General features: G+C 35.2%; 4 protein-coding genes and 2 long non-coding RNA genes across 6 annotated transcripts; 4 read left to right on the forward strand and 2 right to left on the reverse strand.

Moving 5' to 3' along the window:
* The first annotated feature begins 387 nt into the window (after positions 1–387).
* Positions 388–1525, forward strand: LOC114714393 (heavy metal-associated isoprenylated plant protein 6-like). Its single transcript, XM_028899133.1, has 3 exons — positions 388–490; positions 567–636; positions 729–1525. The coding sequence occupies exons 1-3, from the start codon at positions 479–481 to the stop codon at positions 1328–1330; spliced, it is 684 nt and encodes a 227-aa protein (XP_028754966.1). The 5' UTR covers positions 388–478; the 3' UTR covers positions 1331–1525.
* Positions 1526–7050: 5525 nt separating this feature from the next.
* On the reverse strand, positions 7051–9266 carry LOC114714406 (PHD finger protein MALE STERILITY 1-like). The gene is made up of 3 exons (XM_028899145.1): positions 8966–9266; positions 8577–8868; positions 7051–8482 (listed from the first exon to the last, which is right to left on the reverse strand). The coding sequence occupies exons 1-3, from the start codon at positions 9264–9266 to the stop codon at positions 7051–7053; spliced, it is 2025 nt and encodes a 674-aa protein (XP_028754978.1).
* A 1534-nt stretch (positions 9267–10800) lies between these two features.
* On the forward strand, positions 10801–13190 carry LOC114714387 (pentatricopeptide repeat-containing protein At4g16390, chloroplastic-like). Its single transcript, XM_028899130.1, has one exon. The coding sequence runs from the start codon at positions 10812–10814 to the stop codon at positions 12930–12932; it is 2121 nt and encodes a 706-aa protein (XP_028754963.1). The 5' UTR covers positions 10801–10811; the 3' UTR covers positions 12933–13190.
* Positions 13191–14078: 888 nt separating this feature from the next.
* LOC114714388 (microtubule-associated protein 70-5-like) lies at positions 14079–17985 on the reverse strand. The gene is made up of 11 exons (XM_028899131.1): positions 17873–17985; positions 17392–17477; positions 17102–17167; positions 16841–17011; positions 16568–16738; positions 16323–16478; positions 16077–16223; positions 15484–15555; positions 14853–15410; positions 14588–14736; positions 14079–14499 (listed from the first exon to the last, which is right to left on the reverse strand). The coding sequence occupies exons 1-11, from the start codon at positions 17967–17969 to the stop codon at positions 14481–14483; spliced, it is 1692 nt and encodes a 563-aa protein (XP_028754964.1). The 5' UTR covers positions 17970–17985; the 3' UTR covers positions 14079–14480.
* Positions 16556–17096, forward strand: LOC114714390 (uncharacterized). Its single transcript, XR_003737442.1, has 2 exons — positions 16556–16694; positions 16867–17096. It is a non-coding gene; the product is annotated as an uncharacterized LOC114714390 (long non-coding RNA).
* LOC114714389 (uncharacterized) lies at positions 17374–18189 on the forward strand. Its single transcript, XR_003737441.1, has 2 exons — positions 17374–17458; positions 17789–18189. It is a non-coding gene; the product is annotated as an uncharacterized LOC114714389 (long non-coding RNA).
* Positions 18190–19779: the final 1590 nt, after the last annotated feature.

The raw sequence follows: 19779 nt of genomic DNA on the forward strand, positions 1-19779 counted from the left end.
AAATAAATATATAATAAAATAGAATGAAATCTGGTATCTATGACTAAATCTGTCAAACACGAAATATGTGAGGGTACTGGCCAAAAAAAAAAAAGGTCCCGGAGGCGGAGGCCGGAGGGAATACCAAAACACATTTATTTAATGGTGAATTTGTTTTCGGCCATGTTAGAGATACTCACGGGTGTTTATGTCATGTGAGATTGTGATTTGTGAGTGGAAAGAAGGAAAAGCCCAAGAGTCACAAGGCCGCACATGGGCCTGACCCGAGGCCTTAATTAATGGGATGGAATAGTCAAAGCATTGATTAATCTAACCTATATAACTCTTAATCTCTCTCTCTCTCACGCATCACCACATCATTCACGAGTCCTCACAGCCAGCTTCATCATCTCACTCCTTCCTTCCTGTCTCATTCCTCTCTCCGCCTCTGTTTCTCACCCGACAACCCCCTTCTCTTCTTCTTCTTCCTCCCTCTACCATGGCTGAAAAGGTAATACCTTCTTCTATTATCCTTCTTCTTCTGGTTTTCTGTTTAGTTTCTGAATTCCATCACTCTCACTCTTCAGGTCGCTCTCATGAGGCTCAAGGTTGACCTTCAGTGCTCCAAGTGCTGCAAGAAGGTCAAGAAGGTCCCTCGTCAGTATCCTTCTCCCCTCTCTCATTTCTCTCTTCTCTCTGTTTCCCCACTCTAATTCTTTTCCTTTTCTTCTTCTTCTGCGTTTTGCCAGAAGTTCGATCCCAGGTGTTTGACGAGAAGCAGAACATGGTGAACATCACTGTGGTGTGCTGTGACCCGGAGAAAATCCGAGACAAACTCTGCTGCAAGGGAGGCGGTGCTATTAAGAGCATTGAAATCGTCGAACCACCTAAGAAGCCTGACGAGAAGAAGAAAGACGGCGACAAGCCTAAGTCCGATGGCGACAAGCCCAAGGGCGGCGGCGGAGAAGGTGAGAAAAAGAAAGACGCCGGTCCTAAGAAGGATGGTGGAGACAAACCCAAGGACAAGGGCGGCGACAAACCTGCCGACAAGCCCAAGGACAACAAGCCCGCCGATTCCAAGCCGACGCCTGCAGGCCCGGTCGCGATGCAGGTTCAACCACCACCGCCGGTGGCGATTCCGGCCGGGATGGTTGTTGCGCCGTACTATGAAGGGTATCCTTCTGGGCCATACCACCATGGGTACGTCCAGCCTGTGCCTGCCATCGTTTACGACGGATATTATGGGAGGCCCGTTTACGACAGCTACGGCGTCGGAGGAAGGCCGGTCTACGTCAGCCGCTGCGATCAATACCTCAGCGAAGAAAACCCACAGGGCTGTTCAATCATGTAAATGCTGCTCAAATTCAACTTTCTTTTTTCCTTCATGAATAGTGTTTCGTGTGAAACGGGGGAAATAAACGGTGGGCCGACCATAACGAAGAGATTATAAGTATTATTATTGTTATTATCATTATTTATAGGTTTTTGGTACATGTTTCAGATCTGATTCATTCAAGTTAATAAATTTTCGCCTTCTTAAAATCGATATAATATTTAAGAAAAATTGCTGAACAATCTTATATTGTCAAGTTTATTACCCAAATAGCTAAAGTTCACAAATGAAGCGTAAAACCCATTATAAATTTAGGCAATGATAAATTATGAAGATGATAATTTTACCTCAAATGTCAACAGCCTAGCGGAAAAGAAGGGGAGTATTGAAATGAAACAATAGGTAAGGGAGGTGGGGAGTGAGTGGCAAGGCGTGTTTGGCTGCCATAGATTAGTGAATGACATCACGAATTGACAGGCACGGAGGATATAAACATCCTCTTGTAGCTTTCAACCCTTCGCTTTATCGCTTTTTCAACAAATTAATGAGAGATTTTAAGCAACGTTGAAATTAAGGATCTACTTGGTGATTGTTAATTCTCCCTTGAAGGATAAACATGAAGCCACTAATCGATTTTGTGAAATCATTAGTGAAGCAATTTGTCGACACTAATTAAACAGCCTCTTGAAATACAAATGTTAAGGAAGTCTAGAAGAAGAAGAAGGTGGAGCAGGTGGAAGTTAAATGATATAAAAACTATCCGACTAATTTGAATAGATGAATAGTAATTTAAGGTATGTGTTTGTAATAAATATGAGTTGATTTTTCTAAAATGTCTTTTTAATTATAACTACTATTTGATGAAAAACCTTTTAACATGTATAGTCAATACAATACTTTTAGAGAATAGATTATATATATAAAAGATAAAACAGATTAAGATTTTATATTTAGAATTAAATCTAAACCTTAACTGACTTTTATATTAGGGATTAGAAATAGTACTCACTTTCTCCGCTGTTTTATATGCAAGGACTGATTTTTTTAATAGTAATTTGCCTCTATAAGAAAAATTACAAAATTTTTATTGAATTTACTAATGAGTGTTAATATGAATTAAAGTATTAATATTTTTTGTGTAAGAAATGTTATCATTTTTTTAAATGGATATTTTCACCAAGTTTATCTAAAAATGACTAGGAGTATGGCTGAAGCCTGAAGGAATGAAAATGACTTAAAATATGAATTAATTTAATTGATAAGTATATAAAAGATGAAGTAATTTTGTTGCATAAATAATTAAAAAAAAAGGATGAAATAGTGAATTAACAGAAGGTTTCTTAGGGCGAAAGTGAAAGGGACAAGAAGGAAGGACACTGTCCCTGTCTGCAACATTATCTGCTTTCACCAAACTCATGATATGAGATCATTTTAATTTGTTGAGTTCTGTTATTTATTTTCACACTCACTTCAATGCCATACCTGACTTCAATGTTTCTTTTATTTTCTGTTCTGTCTATTTACTTTTTTCAAATGTTGCTCACCGACAACTATTATATTTGCCACCAAAAAATCAATCACCCAATTATTGTCATGTTGTCGTTTATTTATTAAGGAGCTTAGGAAATAACATAAAAATATACCCATGTTAAAATTTAATTAAATGTAGGAAATCTTATATTTGGAATGAAAACAGTATTTAAATAGAAAATATCTATAGACTTAATTTAGGCTTAAATGTTAACCCAAAAAATATCAACAGATCTCGTTATCTGCAGCTCTTCTTCACACGGTAACAAATTACGAAGAGATTTATTCTCGTATCTAATTAGATGGACCTCATATACGTATTGCCGGCATATTTGAAAATTTGGATAATATTATTACGAATTTTATATTTATATTAAAATTAATTTATTTTTTATTTTAATAAAAAATATAAATGAAATTATGAAAAAAGAAAAGGAGATAGGACAGGGGGCTTCGTTGGCAAGCAAGAGATTAAGTCGAAACAAGGAATAATTTATTGGACATACGCAATAATATGATCTATCAATAATGTGACCAGAGAACAGACAAATTAAAAACAAACCTTGTTTTATGTTTTTAATTTGAAATATATATTATTTTCAGTGCTTAATATAAGAACTTGTTAACTAATTTGAATAGATTAAAAAAACTAGTTAAATTAGTTATTTATAATAAATATGTATTGTTTTACCTAAAATATCTTTACTAATTAAGTATTATTATTATACAGATTATCTTAAAAAAACTGATAACTATAAAAGATAAAATATATTAAAATATTATATTTAGAATCAAAATAAAAATCAAATAAAATTTTTATACCAAAAATGGAATATATTAAAGCAGGTAGTATCATCATTTCAATATTATTTTGAAGCTAAGATTTTGTCTGCATTCTCATCCACCTAGCCCACCCACATGCTTTGCCCCGTACAGATTCTCTCCTCATGTTTCTTCATCATAAACTGGTAGATTTATTTCCAGCCACCGGCTTCATTTTTTTTTCATAAACTTAAATCTTTAAATAAATTTCTGAAAAATCCCTATCTTTTATTTGAAAGGATGTGAATTAAGTCAACTCTTTTTCAATCACATACAACATATTTTTAGCTGTGTAAATGTTTTAAATCTGTATATAAATAAAGTTATATTATACGCAGTTAAAAAAAATACACATGAATTTTTATGCAAATTTATTTCCAGTACCTTTGAATTTTAATGGAGGATTTTTCAGAAAATTTTTTCCTTTGATTCATATATATCTTTTTTTAACTAACGATTCATATATATCTTATTTATTGCAAATTAATAATTAATAAAAAAAGTAGTAAGAAACCAATTATATTCAGGTCTGAATTTAGCTTCATCATTATGAACAATACACTCAGAGTTAATTAAATAATTAAGTTAATTCAGTTAATTTGCAGTTTTTCAAGGCGGGATCTCAGTTGTAATGAACAACATTAGATCCTTTTATCGACGTGGCAGCACGTTTCCATGGAGACAACATAACTGTTGTCAAGTTAATTGTTGTCCCTTTTTTTAATCGGCCGCGTAATTAATTTTTCGTTTAATTAAATTAATCCCATGTGACAAGTAATTAATTAATACTACATTTACATAATTCAAAAATTGAAAAATATATATACTAGTTGCCGAGTTGGGTGATAAGGAGTGAGTCAGATAACACAATGAATTGGTGTTGTATTTTATTTTAGTTTTCGTGTGGACATGGCAATCCAAATAAAATAAAGAACCACATCAGTGGTCCATTATTGATCATAAAATTGTAATATTTATTCACAATCTATTTTGGGGAAGCGATGTGATTGCTTTTTACCAAAAGAAATATTTTAAAGTTATTTAAAAAAAATTCTTCACTCATAAATAAAATAAGGGGTGGGTATTATATTGTCAGATAGTATGTAGTTGCATTTTATAAGCGATTCCATTAATTATTTATGAAAATGATTGGCAACTATAACTTGATAAAAAAATTTGTTTTGTAATTATACGAAATAATCTCAATTGTTTTTTTCATAGAAGATCTAATTATTAATGAATTATATATTTTTAACTTCAGTCATCCAACTTCCTCTACTTAAAACATATCGGAAAACATATGTAATCTCAATTTTATGCATAAATAAATTATATTTATTTTTATATTCATCAACTTCAATTTACTAATCGTTTATGTATGTGTGAGAAAATGAGCTAGGTTAATGGAAAATATAAAAGAACAATTTTATAAATAAAAAATAGTATTCAAGTGATTAAATGAAAATGTGAATAATTAATTATAAAAATACAATAAATATTATGCATATTTCCTTTTTTTAATCAGAGACACCGAATTGATTTCCCACGCATGAAAATGGTTGTTGAAGTGAATTTTTGGCAGCCCATGGTCCCTATGCATAAATAGAACAGGAGGCTATAAAATTGAAGAAGCCAAGTTGGATACAACTTCGACCAAATTTGACATTAAGAATAAACTACATGTACGGAGACTGTGTTTGTGCGTGAGTGTCAAAAAACGAACATACAAAATGCGCGTATCAAGGGCCAAGGGGAGCTTGGGTCTAGCTCCTCATGACCAATTAAAATTGAAACTCTCACTGAGGATATGTTTATATTTAATATTCCTTCTATTCTTAATATAAGATCTATTTAATTAATTTAATTAGATTAAAAAAGTTAGATAATCAGTTAATTATAAGAAATATGACATGTTTTTTTTAAAATACCATAATCATTTTTCTTAATATCCTTCCTCCTTCACTTACTTAATTATAATTGAGGGAGTATTTATGGGGGTAATTTAAAAAAATTGATAAATATAAGAAATAAATCTTATATTTAGGATTAAAATTAACTTAACAATTAAGTCTTATATTAAAAAGTAAAGGAGTATCTAACAGTCTCTCAAACAAGAAGATACTTTTATCCAAAAAAAATGTAAATATCAGGGTTCTCAATTTAACTTGTTAGGTATCTAGGGATTAGCTCCTTAATCATGCTATATATCTATATATATATATAGACTACCTCTGGTCCTTAATATAACACCCCGTTTGACTTTTATTTTGGTTATAAATATAAGAACCCAATTCACTTTGCATCTCATATTTATTTTTTTTCAAAGCAGCTCTTCTAACCATGATAGTTCTAGTTAATACACTTGATTAGCAAAGATATGTTAGGAAAGACAACACCTATTTAAAATAAATAACTAACTCAACTTACTTCTTTAGTCTCCTTAAATTAGTCAACAGGCTCTTATAATTAGGACCGAGATAGTATATATTTTTAAAAAGCTTGCTTGGCATGGCGTCATCAATGGTACAAAACTGCGCTATTTTGAGGATTAGGAATTGGGATTGTCAACATATATATATAGAGAGAGAAATTGTTATTTGTTAGCTTAATTTGTTTACTTAATTAGGTCTCCGGATCACTTCCTCTTTTTCCATACTTATCACTGTCAAACTATGTTAAAATTTTTTTGGTGGGTTTTTTATAATAGTAAGTCTTAATTAATTAAGCTGTTTTTGTATTGTGATATTATACAACAACAACAATAATATACATCTGATTTATTGCGAGCTAGCGAGTTAAAGAGTTAAAAATTTCTGCTTTGTTCCCCATTTACCTTTATGTTTAGAAAAGTAAAGAACAAGAAAAGCCTCACTTATTGCCTGCTCATATCGCATTATCATATATATATATATATAGATCTCTTCATATCAGTTATTGCAAGTGCCAGTACGTTTTACATTATAGTCATTTTTTTAATCATGGCACTTTTGTCATTTTTCACTTTTTTTTTATTGGCTGTAGTGTTTTCTACGTTACCACAGCACTTTGTCATTTTTCAAATAATTTTTTTTGAAATGTAGGAGATGATAGAGTTCTTAACTCTTTATTATTAACTCAAATGTCGTACCGGAAAAAAAAACCTCAAATGTTCTTCTGCAACAAACGTTGCAGATATTGTCAAAGTTGACATAAATTACAATTGGATTAAAAAAAAAAAAGATAACAGCAAATGCAACCAGCAGTATTCTTTCTTTCATGGTATTCGTGATGAAACCAAGCCAAAAAGACTCCAAATTAAATAGGAATTGGTTTTTGCAGAAGAAAAATATATATATATATATATATGGATATGATAATATAGACATAATACTATTGTGTATATATATCTATGGCAACGAGGGGAACATAACAATTTCTTGTTCACATCTTTTGCAGAGAAATATAGAAGGAACTTGTTCATCGTTGGGAATCCGAACACACCTCGTATGCTGCCAAGTTTCACAAATATCACAGCACACCATTCTCTCTCCATCGTCTTCCTTGGTCCCACAACCACATTCCACAACCATCCCATTATTATCATTAACTTCGCAAATCTCTCCGATGTTACTTATGATGTCCCCATTAACGTTATTATCAATCCATCCTTCAACCACCAGCTTTCTACCCACTTCCACCATCTCAAACACCAGCTCATTCCCACCACAAACCTCCAAGTTCTTAATCGAATCCACACAAAAACTCCTTAATCCCCAATATATCTCTCTGAAGTTTCTCTCAACTTCTAGCTTCAGGTCATCAATGGTGGCATCACTTCTCAATGTGATACACTCGTAGGGTGGCATCCTTAACACATTGTTGTAGTTTCTCAACATTATTGTACAGTGAAGACTTAGTTTTCCGTCCGTCATCCCAAGATCAGCTTGAAAAGGAAGCTCTCCGAAATACTCTTTGATCAGATACTTAGTATCCAGAATTATTCTCGCTGCCAATGGGATTGCTGAGAAAATTGATGATCCTTGTGTTTGTTTGGGGTCTTTAAGGATGTACTTGTACAAATAAAACATGTCCTTCGTGATTTGAGCCCTTGTGATTTTGTACCTGTCCTTTATGCTTCTGTTAGTATTATTATTATTATTATTACTACTACCTTGTTGATGATGACTGGGGGAAACAATACTGGAGATGTCTTCCAAGCAATATTCAAGAACTTTGGTGACAGGATTCAAGCTCCGGCGAACCATATAATTGCCAACAACGTGATTTCCCAGAGATTTCAACACAAAATCTAGCAAACCTGTGTCTCCAATGTAGGTTCTTGCAGCATCCCTAACCTCTTGCCTTGAAATCCACCTGAACTCAGCTCTTTTCAAGGCTTCAACAATAACCCTAGTAGCCATTTCGATCCTCTTGGGGGACCAGCGGCAATTGGCTTCAACAGAGAAGGTGGTGTTATAGGAATCGGCGGCGTAGTTTTCCCGGCGAGGAAGCTGAGACTTGAGCTCCAACATGAAGTGGAACAAGTCACCAAGTGTGACTAGGGTTTGATCTGAGAGTGTTTGGTACCTTGAGAAGATGATTGGTATGTCATGGTAGGAGCAAGTAGAGTTGCCTGCAATAATTTGGGGGTTCAGAAGGTAAAGCGGGATGCTTCTTATTGCTTCTATGGCTTTCTGGTACGTAGATTCAGTCACACCAAAGCATCCTCTTCCAAATTTGTACCCCCACCGTCCAAACCATGGCTCACCATATGCTATTCCGTTTATAAGTTTCAGTTCCATGCCTTTTTTCTGTGACAAATCATTCAAGCTCACTTTCCTACACATATATAAATAACCAAATAAATAGGATATCAGTCTGTGATCATATATATATAGAACTGAGACATTTTTGGAATACTTCCATATCTGACCTTGCTTGCAGTCCGGTGCACAGGCGATCCCAGAAGTCCATGATCTGGTGTCCGGCAAGATCCGACCCGGTTTCAAGGCCATTGACAGAGAGCAAATGCCCAAATCCATTAGAGTGAAAAACAGCTTGCATCATATGGCCCTCTAATTCTATTAATTTTGACTTACCGTTATTATGGCTGTTGCCCGTAATTGCTTCACAAGGCATTTCACAGCTCAGACTCGCAGCCAGTGTCTCCTTCGAAGGCAACACAAAGTGATACTTCTTATTGCATATAAAATGATTTCCCCATCCTATATGTTCAAACCAAATCCCTCCAAGTAAATCCATGTATAACATATAAACTGATAGAAAATTGTTGAAAACTAATTTAAGAAGCACTTAACATACCTACATATTGACAGTGCTTGCAGTGGCGGTTCATGGATGTCTCAGTTGCTTCTTCAATGACGAACAAGAAGATATGAGAAGGAGGGTGGCGATGAACTTCAAGTTGGAAAGACCATATGGGCATTCCAAAACCTAAGTATTTAGACTCTGAATTGGCAAACTCAAGCAAAGCATTCACGTTCTCACGAAATGGCCCTCTGAACTCCACAGGATATCCAGGCTCACCGAAGTTCTTGAATCTGAAAACCCTCCCACATCTCTTCCTCTTCTTGTTTCCCATCACTTCCACATCTAATAACATCTCTTCTCTGATCTATACTTGAATCGATCGGTCGAGGAAACTAGTAAGCATGTTGGAAGGCAAAGGAAGTTCTTAAATATACGCTTATAATTAGATGGCTCTAGTATTCACACAGTTAGTGCCTGGAAATAAAATTGGAGGGAGATGAGATATGACAGAGGGGTGGCCTGTGAATTAAGGTTACGTACTATTTGCATGATTTGATTCAAAAATAGGTTTCTTTGAAAAAGTGTCGCAGTGAGCTTCGAAATGGGAAGTAAAGTATAGGCACCATGCTTTTGAAGAGCCCTTATTTCTCCTACAAATTCTGTGGTTATTTCCTATCTTATAGGCTTGCGACGCAAATGCAACACTTCTTGCCTAACTACCGTTTTGGAACATATTTTGTTAATTCCCACGTTCGTTGCCTTTCTCTAGCTAGTTGCATCCTTTTAATTTGGTTCATGTGCACACTTCTGAAGTTTCATCGAGCAGTTAGTTTTATATGTGATTACGGAAATGTGGTTGAATTATGGTTATATATTCGCGCATGCAACTCAAGTTATGTTTCGGTCTTTCATATAAGCTACAATTTTTCGAATGAGTTTGATCTCTGTTTTTTAAATAAATTATACTTAAAAGATATATGAACATTTAATACTACATCCGGTCTTTAAGTTAGTTATTTATAAAAAAATAGGTAGTCCTTTTAATCAAGTATAGAAACTACCTTAAAAATATAAATAAACATGAGAGACAAGGTGGATTTGGATATTATATTTATGACTAAAATAAGAGTTAAATGAGCTCTTATGTTAAGAACATGAGGTAATATGTTTTTTTTTTCATTTTTACTGTTTATTGATTATATACACATTTTTTTCATACTCCTTTAGTCCATTTTACAACGCAGAGAGAGAAATTTTTTTTGGTCCTATTTAAAAGTTAACTCATTAAGTTTTTAATATAAATGTACCATTTTGTCAATTATTTATTATACTGTAAATAGTTAACTTTTTAAAAAGTACATATATTAAATAGAGATAAAATTAAAAAATTTTTATATTTTAAGAAAGAATTAATACATTTCAAGATTTCTCTAACTTAATCTATATGAAACTTGCTGAAAATGTTTTCTTTCATTTTTTGTTTCTATTTTCTCTCTCTCTTACATCTCTATATATATAAGAATGTATTTAAAAAATATACATTTCTTACCCATTTATCACTTTTAACTAATTTCAACTAATTTTTTAATTTATATAGTTAGGTTATTTGTCAGCTTATCAAAATCAGAGGCAGTATCAAAATAATTGCTTCAATTCACCCAAGTGGTGGCCTCTTGCGGTCTTGAAATGCCATGGTCCGAAGATAGAAGAGTCAGATATTTTCTTCGCGGTGAATGGGCAATCGAGTCCCCGCCCCGCCCCATTTATTACATTAGACAACCGTTTTCGGTCAAGGTTAATATCGTAAAATTATCACTTATCCTTTTCGCTTCCATCGATAAGGCTTTTGCCTTTGTTTTCTTCTTCTTCTTCTTCGGCAGAGAGACCGCGAGAGCAAATGGAGATGGCTTACCATCTTTGCTCTTCCCCTTCCTCTCTCCTCCACGACCGCCAAACCTTCTGTAGCTCCGTGTGTTCCTCGCACAAGCTTAAAGTACGAGCCTTTACTCACTCAAATAAGGTTACGTGTCTCGGGCCTCAATCCAGAACACTTCTCCATGTCAACCATGTTTCGTTACAAGAACCAATCGCACAAGCAACAACTGAAGACGTCGAGTCTATGGAAGAAGAAAACTGCGATGACACAGTTGCAAAGTCTACTTCGTCGAAAAGCTACATTTGGGTCAATCCGAGAAGCCCCAGGGCTAAACAGCTTCTGAAAAGATCGTATGATGCCAGGTACAGTTTCCTTGTCAAGACTGCTGATTCCTTGAACTCATGTAGTCCTAATGAACAAGAAGTGTCAAAAATTTTGAGGGGACTGGGGGATAAGATATTAGAACAAGACGCTGTAGTTGTTCTAAATAACATGGAAAATCCCGAAACTGCCCCGGTTGCTCTTAAATTGTTCCAGCAGAGGATCAAACCGACTAGGGAGGTGATTCTTTACAATGTGACGATGAAGGTGTTTAGAAAGTGTAGAGAGTATGATAAAGCGGAGAAGCTATTTGATGAAATGCTTGAAAAAGGAGTCAAACCTGACAATGTCACTTTTTCAACTATTATAAGCTGTGCTAGGATGTGTTCTATGCCAATGAAGGCCGTGGAATGGTTTGAGAAGATGCCTAGCTTTGGGTGTGTACCTGACGATGTCACATACTCAGCTATAATAGATGCCTATGGACGGGCTGGTAATGTTGATATGGCTTTGAGCCTATATGATCGTGCCAGAACAGAGAAGTGGCGCATTGATACAGTAACATTCTCGACATTGATTAAGATGTATGGGATATCGGGAAATTATGATGGATGCTTAAATGTCTATGAAGAGATGAAGGCTCTTGGTGCTAAGCTTAACATGGTCGTATATAACACTCTGTTGGATGCCATGGGGAGAGCTAAGAGGCCCTGGCAGGCCAAGAATATATATAGGGAGATGATTAATAATGGGTTTACGCCCAATTTTGCGACCTATGCATCTCTTTTACGAGCCTACTGTAGGTCGCGATACAGTGAAGATGCTCTCAATGTTTATAAGGAAATGAAGGCAAATGGAATGGAATTGAATATGGTTCTCTATAACACCCTTTTAGCTATGTGTGCTGATGTTGGCTGTGCAGAAGAAGCAGTTGAAATTTTTGAAGACATGAAAAATTCAGGAACTTGTAAGCCTGACAGTTGGACATTTTCATCTTTGATTACCATATATTCTTGCAGCGGCCAAGTAGTTGAGGCAGAAGCGATGCTGAATGAAATGATAGAATCTGGATTTGAGCCTAATATATTTGTTTTGACATCACTCGTGCAGTGCTATGGAAAAGCCAAGCGTACTGATGATGTTGTGAAGACTTTCTATCGGCTCTTGGATTTGGGGATTGTTCCAGATGATCGCTTTTGTGGTTGTCTTCTGAATGTTATGACCCTAGTACCAAAAGAAGAACTTGGTAAGCTTACTGATTGTGTTGACAAGGCTAATCCAAAGCTTGGGTCTGTGGTAAGATATTTGGTGGAAGACCCCGAGGATGACGAAAACTTTAGAAAGGAAGCATCAGAACTATTTGATTCAATTGATGCTGAAGTAAAGAAGGCCTTTTGCAACTGTCTAATTGATCTCTGTGTTAACTTGAATAAGTTGGAGAGGGCATCTGAGCTACTGGATATGGGCCTGTCACTTCAAATATATACAGATATACAGTCCAGGTCTCAAACTCAATGGGCTTTGCATTTAAAGAGTCTCTCTCTTGGAGCTGCTTTTACTGCATTACATGTTTGGATAAATGACCTGTCCAAGACTTTGGAATCAGGAGAGGACCTTCCGCCACTGCTTGGAATTAACACTGGACATGGAAAACACAAGTATTCAGACAAAGGTTTGGCAAGTGTGCTTGAATCACATTTGAAAGAAATGGGTGCTCCCTTCCACGAGGCCCCAGATCAGGCTGGCTGGTTTTTGACTACACAGGTGGCAGCAAAGTCATGGCTGGAGTCCAGGAAGTCACCTGAATTAATTGCTGCATAATTCTTGGAACTCCATGGTTTTAGGTGTTTTCAGAAAGGCTCTTCATTGAAAACGTTTTTGATGCACTGCCTAGTTTCTACACGTTTTCCCTTGCCTTGCGCGGAAATTTTGTACTAATGAATTTGGAATATAATATGTTTAATTCAGATATCTTATAGAGTAATTGAAGACCTGTCACTAATATGTTAGTATGGAATATATAGTGGTTGGATTTCCGTTTAGCTGCTTATTGATGTAGGAAGCTTTATCTTCCAATTATATTATGCTCGACTTAACTCTTGCTTAGCACTCATTCATGAGATATCACGCGAAGGACATCAAGGGTGCTCCGAACTCAACCATAGTTTAATACGCGAAGGGATACAACATTAACCTACTAATTCCATCGTGCATAATACGCGGGGATTTATACCAACGGCTGCATCAACTTGAACTGTTGTTGGCCTAATGGCTTAGGGTGTTGAGTGTAGAAATTGAAGCCTTATTTGCCTACCACTCCAGAAGAGCACCGCATATTCAGAACGTTCTTATAAGCAATTGCGTAAGAAATTTGTGTATGGTAATTGTAAAATTTTGATGGTCACCCAAATGAGGTAGGAAATTCTTTTCCAGAATCTATCTATCGAGGTGGAAGGATTAACCCATTTAAGTATCCCATAGAACATATCATAGTGCTAAATGTAAAATTAAGGCATCTCAAATATCCATGCTACCTTGATCTCCATCAAATTTACTCAAAAGCTGCGAGGATACAAGTATTCTGGAGATCAGGTGCGTTTGCCTCTATGAATCATTAAAATGCAATGGCAATAGTAAGAAAATCAATTCCAACGTACATTTTCTTCTGATTCCTTCAGTTTCAAGATTTTTTCATTCAATGTAGGAGTAATAAATTCCGGTTGTTATTTATATCCTTGGACGAACCATTGAGAAGATCATTCTTGTGAGTTTCAATTTTTTGCGTGATGTTAATAACGTAAATTATTCTATCACAGCTTACAAGATGGCATAGGATCTGTTTTAGCTGAGTTGTTTTCAGAGTATATGCATCTGAGTTGCTTAATCCGTGATTACCCCTGATCAATGTCCTTAATGCTTAACACACGTAAACATCAGTTCATGTCACAAAGAAGCTTGAAGATATTCTTTCAAGGCAAATCTCAAAAACCATCCAGAATTTATTTTTCCATAGCCATCTTTGGGAGATTCTCCTTTTCACTTTATCGCATACAATCAACCATGCCCACCTACTGTTTTCCAAGTATTCTTCGTGATTCATGTTCCTACTGATGCATGCTTCTTTACCATTACTGATCTTTTGACAGTTTTGACCATTGTATAAAAACACAAAACATTAGTCTGTCATTTATCCAAATGTATAGGAAGACATTGGACACTGCTGCATGTACAGGTCAGATTCCCAAAGTCACTTGTGGAAATTTATTTCAACAAATCACATCCCCGAGTACTCTTTTGTATTTACATGTAAAAATCACAATACTTCATTTATATGTACTTTTCCTTCAATATTGTCCACATAAATAATCTTCAACGTTCTTTCATCACCCTGCAGCAACAGTATAAGATCCAATGTTAGACTTGAGTGAAAATCTTAAATAGATAAAAGCCAATTTCAAAAGTAATTTTACTTAAACCTTTTTGAGGAGATTGTGCTTCTGTTTTTCCTATTATTATCTGATTTTGCTAATGCAGCTTCCTTTTCTCTGGCAGCTGCTTCTCGTTTCATTTTCTTCCACTCTACTTCCATTGCCTTTGTCAGTGCATCAACTTTCTTTGTGAGCATCTGAAAAACAATATTTTATGCCTTTAAGGTCTACTTAAGAAGAGAGGGTAAAGAAGCTGGGTGTGCGCGTGCGTGTGTGCGTGCATGTTGGGCGAGTGGATAGCTGTTAAAACTACCTTTATTTCATCATTTTTGGCTTGCAGACTACTGTCTTTAGTTTCACAATACTTCCTCAAATTGATGACCTCTTTCTGAAGCCTATCATATAGAAAACCTGAGACCACATCGTTGCTGCCCAAATCATTACTATTCTTGCCATTGGACTCTTCATCCATGTTGATGCTTGATTCATTTTTAGCTGCTTCTTTTTCATCAGTGAACCTATTTAAATTTTCGTGTGTGTTCACCTGAACCATATTTTCTTTTTCACCACTATCGGCTACTTTACTTCTTGATGCCCAGATACCTTTCTTCAACACATTTTCTGCTAGGTCTCCAGCAGCAATATCCGTTGTTTTTTTATCATTTGGCTTCTGGAAGAAAGAACTTCCTATGGTAGCTGCTCTTGGTTGTGATGTAGACCTCTTTCTTATTCCACCATTGTTTGTCAGGAAACCCAAGATGTTAGGCTTTTCTGTTTTCGGATACCCAGAAGTTGCATTGGAATTAGAGGGGTTACTTGAGAAATGCTTTAAGCCTTCTTCCAGAGTTTTTAACCTTAGCTTTAGTTTATCCTGAAGAAAAAACACTACGTTAGGTATAACCGAAAAGATGTGCTAAATGTCCATATAGAAGACCGTTAAATACCTTCAGTTGTGCTTCTGCCTTGGCTGTTCTATCTGATATTGCTAGCTTATCTTTCAATCGTTGTATCTCTGCCTGCATACACAAGCATGCATATTTGATCTTGGTGATTATTACTTGATCTGAGTTTATTATCTTAAAGGAGAGAAGCCTATTCATTTTTCTGCGAAATTAATTTGTACTGCTAAGGTTCTGTTGATTAAATTCCGCTTTTATATAATTTGATTTTAGAACTATCAGCATCAGTGCTATATGACTGATGAAAACTACTCCCTCCATTCTTTTGTAAGACGAAATTACCTACCTGACACAAACCAAGAAAGCAGTTAAAATTAGTTTATCTTTGAAAATTTGTTCCATCTTTCCATTGATGCCCTTAATGAATACCCTTCGACTTTTTGTGCATGGGAAAGGATGCTCAATTATTTATCAGGTCGGCTGAGTCTTTTTTTCAATCATTGTTTGGGGCAGTTTTGAAAAAGATATTAATGACTCTTATAATTTTGTAAAATGTCTTATAACAAGAAAAACCACAACTTTTAAAATTGCCTTATCATTAGGAATAGACAAGGTAGGATTTTGAGCGAAAAATAAACCTGCATAATCCTCCTTTCTTCCAGCCACTGTTTGACAGGCATGACTTTGTCTTTTTCATCCTTCCACTCATTAGCCACGACAGTTGCAACTCTGTTGGCTGAGACTTTTACTCTTGCTAGCTCCCTTTCTAGTATCCTCTTCTCCTCCTGAAAGTTTAAGCTAACCCGGTTACCAAAAAGATAAACTAGCAAGTCATAATCTCAGCAACCAAGCTCAGAATTTCAGTATCTATGGGATATGCCTACTTGCAATTCAGAAATCTGTCGTTGATAATCACGAATAGTATTTGCAGTAGCTCCACTTGATAGGATGACCTCCTCAAGTTCTTGAATAGTTTGACCAAGCTTCTCCACTTCCAAAACCTTTTGGCGATGGGTTTTCTCTAGGATTTTATTCTCCTCCTGTATATTTGGTAGTTGTAAATTGATTGAACCACTGATGAATTCAGCACTGAAACCAAATATGTAAAAGGAAGAACAGAAAATCATGCCTGGCAGATCTCAATCTGTCTCTTCAAGTCAAAGTTCTGATTTTGAACTTCCTCCACTATTAAGGCCCTTTCTAATGCACTCCGCAGGATCCTCTCTGCTTCAAGCAACGCTGATTCTTTTGACCTTGTAAGTCGCTCCAAAGCTTTCTTATCCTCTTGTAATGCTGAAATCTAAAGCCAAGACAGAGGCTAGTACTGTCAGTATCTGCAATTTACTCATGCTATTATATATGTTTTTCAAGTTATCGTTGCTGAAAATTTCGTTAGGTGTACCTCATTCTTATACATTTTAATCTCAGCTTCAAGAGGAGCAATGATGCTCTCAAATGGAACGGAATCATCATCCTGTTGATCTTCATGTAACCTTCTAAGAGCTGCTTCTGCAGCATATTGTGCAGCCTGTGCATCTTTCTTTTCATTGGCCAGTTTCTTGATTTCAAGATTCTGTAAATGACCATATTTTGAAAAGATGCATGTTAGAGTCCACCAGTGTTGGTCATTCTTCCAATATTTATTATTAGTTCAATTACATACCTTGTGTTCAATGATATCCTCGGTAATCCGGAGCTTTTCATCCAGTTTATTTACTTGGGTTCTCAGCTGAAATTGGAATAAAAAGATTCACAAGAGATATTAGTAATAATACAAAGAAATCTATACATCTTCTTCTCTTCCAAACAAGCGTGCTGGAAACTGTGGCACGCTCTTCTCGCAGAACATGCATGAAACTTTGGTATATCATGCATCGAGCTGCTTTGGATCAAATCATATGGGGTGTTGTGTGAGATATGGAGATTGTGGATAAACTAGCTTGAAAGATATACCTCCCCTATAGCCTTATCTTTCAGAGCCTCAGTTGACCTCAAGGCCTTGATTTCACCCTGGCATGTGGTTAGGTCCTTAACTTTGTCTGCAGAAATGAAGTCAAAATTTAGCATCACATAGACAACTGACTTGGAAATAGTACCAAAGATCATTTTTATACAGTACTCATCTTTTCCATTGTCATTCCCTCACTTGATGGTATATGCAATCGGTGGAACAGAAAGTATTTGAAAATTATGAAACTCAGAAGAAACTAGTGGTAGGGTCAGGTTTTAGATGACCAGATGTATTGTATACTATTTATCTTGATACTAACAAATGTAATGTAATGTCACACACAAACATTTTCTGAAGTTCCTTTCATCTAAACACCATTTGTGTTTCATTTACGTTCAGGAACCTGATCAAGACTCTGGAAAACCAGAAGTGAGAGAAAAATAATGCAGAAAAGAGAGAAGAACAAGACAGAGAGATGTGAACCTTTGAGCTGGTTTTGCAAACGATCAATTTGCAGCACAGTTGGGTCTGCATGAACAAGAGGAAGCTCCTCTCCAACATGTTCTTCGTAGCTTACCATGTTGCTTTCTTTGAAACTGAGAAATGCACAGACAGCTTCGTACAATTCAACAACTGGAGCCTGTTGGGTTATATAGAGTAGTAGTAGTATTTGTTTTGGTTTGGTTATTGGTGGTGGAAAAAAAAAGACAAAACTGCTGAGTCCAAAATCACCAACAACAACAAATGGAGGAAGCTGGGTGGGTAAATTAAATTAATCAGTATGATACAAGTTTCTGTTCAAGATGATGTGTAAACTCATTCGTATAAAGAATTGACAGTAATGAAACGACCTTCCCCTATATTGAAGCAACCATGACTAGGCTTCAAGGAAGATGTAAAAAATGCAGAAATATTAATTATTTTGGGACTGAGCAAAAAATATATATATTGTTATCCAACTGTTGGGAGTTTTGTCACAACCTATGTGATGAAAATGACTGAGGGTAGGTTCTCTTTTACAAATTTCTGGAGTTGTTTTTGTTACCAGTTTTTTTTAAAAGAAAAAAAATGAAATTGTCATAATCTGTCTATATCAATGGAAACAAAAAACAGCATAGAATTGTTTGCTTAAGCGCTAAAATAGTGCTTATATCATTCCCTTCTCTAAAGTCAGTCACTCCAAGATTGTAGTTTTAACTAAGAAAAGAGAAATGAAGCAGTCATGACTCTACTTTGAAAGCAATGAACTAAAGTGGCTTCAAAGAACAAATTTATATATTTTCACATTTATACCACCCAACTTGTCAATTAATGCCATCTTTGCTTAAAAGTCTAATTTTGAAGAAAATTTTAAAACTAGCTTCTCTCTCTGTTCCCACCCCCCCCCCCCAAATCAAGCACTTTGCTACTAATGGTTAACACTTAGCCTGCACATTTGCAGGTTTGACATGGCGACGAGGGAAGATTTTAATTTCACCAACAACTGCTACTACTACTCACTTCAAGGCAAAATAGATAAAATAAGTAATAAATTAATATCAATATAATCAAAACAGTTCAATTGGATTTTGGGGATACGAGTATAAATAATTTCTCTGTTGAATTCTGCGATTGTTAACTCCGGTTTGATGGTGATGTGGATGAAAGTGAGGTGCAGCTAAGCCTTAATTATTTTAATTAGTTTGAGTTAGGTAAATTGAGAAAGCTTTTTGTAAATTAAGAAGTAGTAATTTAACAAGTAATTTAGGATAAAATATTTATCAGTAAAGGGTACACCTAAAATGTTCTGCTACATGTTCTTTAGAAAGGAGCAGGGTACCATTTTGGACTAGGCATACCTGAAAACTGAAATATGAATTTTGTAGTTCGCTAGCTACTCAGTCTGAATCAAAATCAACCTAACTATTTTTTTGTTCATTTGATAGTTTATATATATATATATATTTCTTGATTTTTTTCATTGAAATATAAATGTTTTATGGCTTGATGATCTAGTCAATTGTATAATCAATACACTTTTTTTTAATTAAGAGTGTGATAAATAGTCAACTGAGGAACTGATGATTTCTGATTGTGTAATATTGATGAACTAGAGAAACTAATCCTTAACATATTGTGTTCTAGTATTAGATAGATAGAAATCATAGGATTATTTGAAGATGATTAGCAAAAAGCATCTACCTATAATGATAGTTCCATTGAAAGCGATTGGATCATTCCCTCTCCCTCTCTCTCCCTCTCTCTCTCTCGAATAATTGAATTACTTTTAGTTAATATTTATATATTGATGGTAGATATAAGTCATGATCAATTGTTTAAATCACATACATATGTTTCATAAACTGTTGATTCTTTCAGCCAGTTATAGATTGGTGAATGAAATAAAAATA

Source organism: Neltuma alba, unplaced genomic scaffold (genome assembly GCF_004799145.2).
Source record: "Neltuma alba isolate B1F8T4 unplaced genomic scaffold, ASM479914v2 tig00011501_pilon, whole genome shotgun sequence".
Lineage (NCBI taxonomy): Eukaryota > Viridiplantae > Streptophyta > Magnoliopsida > Fabales > Fabaceae > Neltuma > Neltuma alba.

What these genes read in the sequence shown, in the direction of transcription:
- LOC114714406 (XM_028899145.1), bottom strand. Translation starts at nt 9,266, where the DNA reads ATGTTATTAGATGTGGAAGTGATGGGAAACAAGAAGAGGAAGAGATGT. An exon ending in CAAGCACTGTCAATATGTAG is followed by an intron (nt 8,869 to 8,965) that starts GTATGTTAAGTG and finishes TTGAACATATAG; the next exon opens with GATGGGGAAATCATTTTATA. An exon ending in TGCACCGGACTGCAAGCAAG is followed by an intron (nt 8,483 to 8,576) that starts GTCAGATATGGA and finishes ATATATGTGTAG; the next exon opens with GAAAGTGAGCTTGAATGATT.
- LOC114714388 (XM_028899131.1), bottom strand. Translation starts at nt 17,969, where the DNA reads ATGGTAAGCTACGAAGAACATGTTGGAGAGGAGCTTCCTCTTGTTCAT. An exon ending in AAGATAAGGCTATAGGGGAG is followed by an intron (nt 17,168 to 17,391) that starts GTATATCTTTCA and finishes TTCCAATTTCAG; the next exon opens with CTGAGAACCCAAGTAAATAA. An exon ending in AGGATATCATTGAACACAAG is followed by an intron (nt 17,012 to 17,101) that starts GTATGTAATTGA and finishes GGTCATTTACAG; the next exon opens with AATCTTGAAATCAAGAAACT.
- LOC114714387 (XM_028899130.1), top strand. Translation starts at nt 10,812, where the DNA reads ATGGAGATGGCTTACCATCTTTGCTCTTCCCCTTCCTCTCTCCTCCAC.
- LOC114714393 (XM_028899133.1), top strand. An exon ending in GAAGGTCAAGAAGGTCCCTC is followed by an intron (nt 637 to 728) that starts GTCAGTATCCTT and finishes GCGTTTTGCCAG; the next exon opens with AAGTTCGATCCCAGGTGTTT.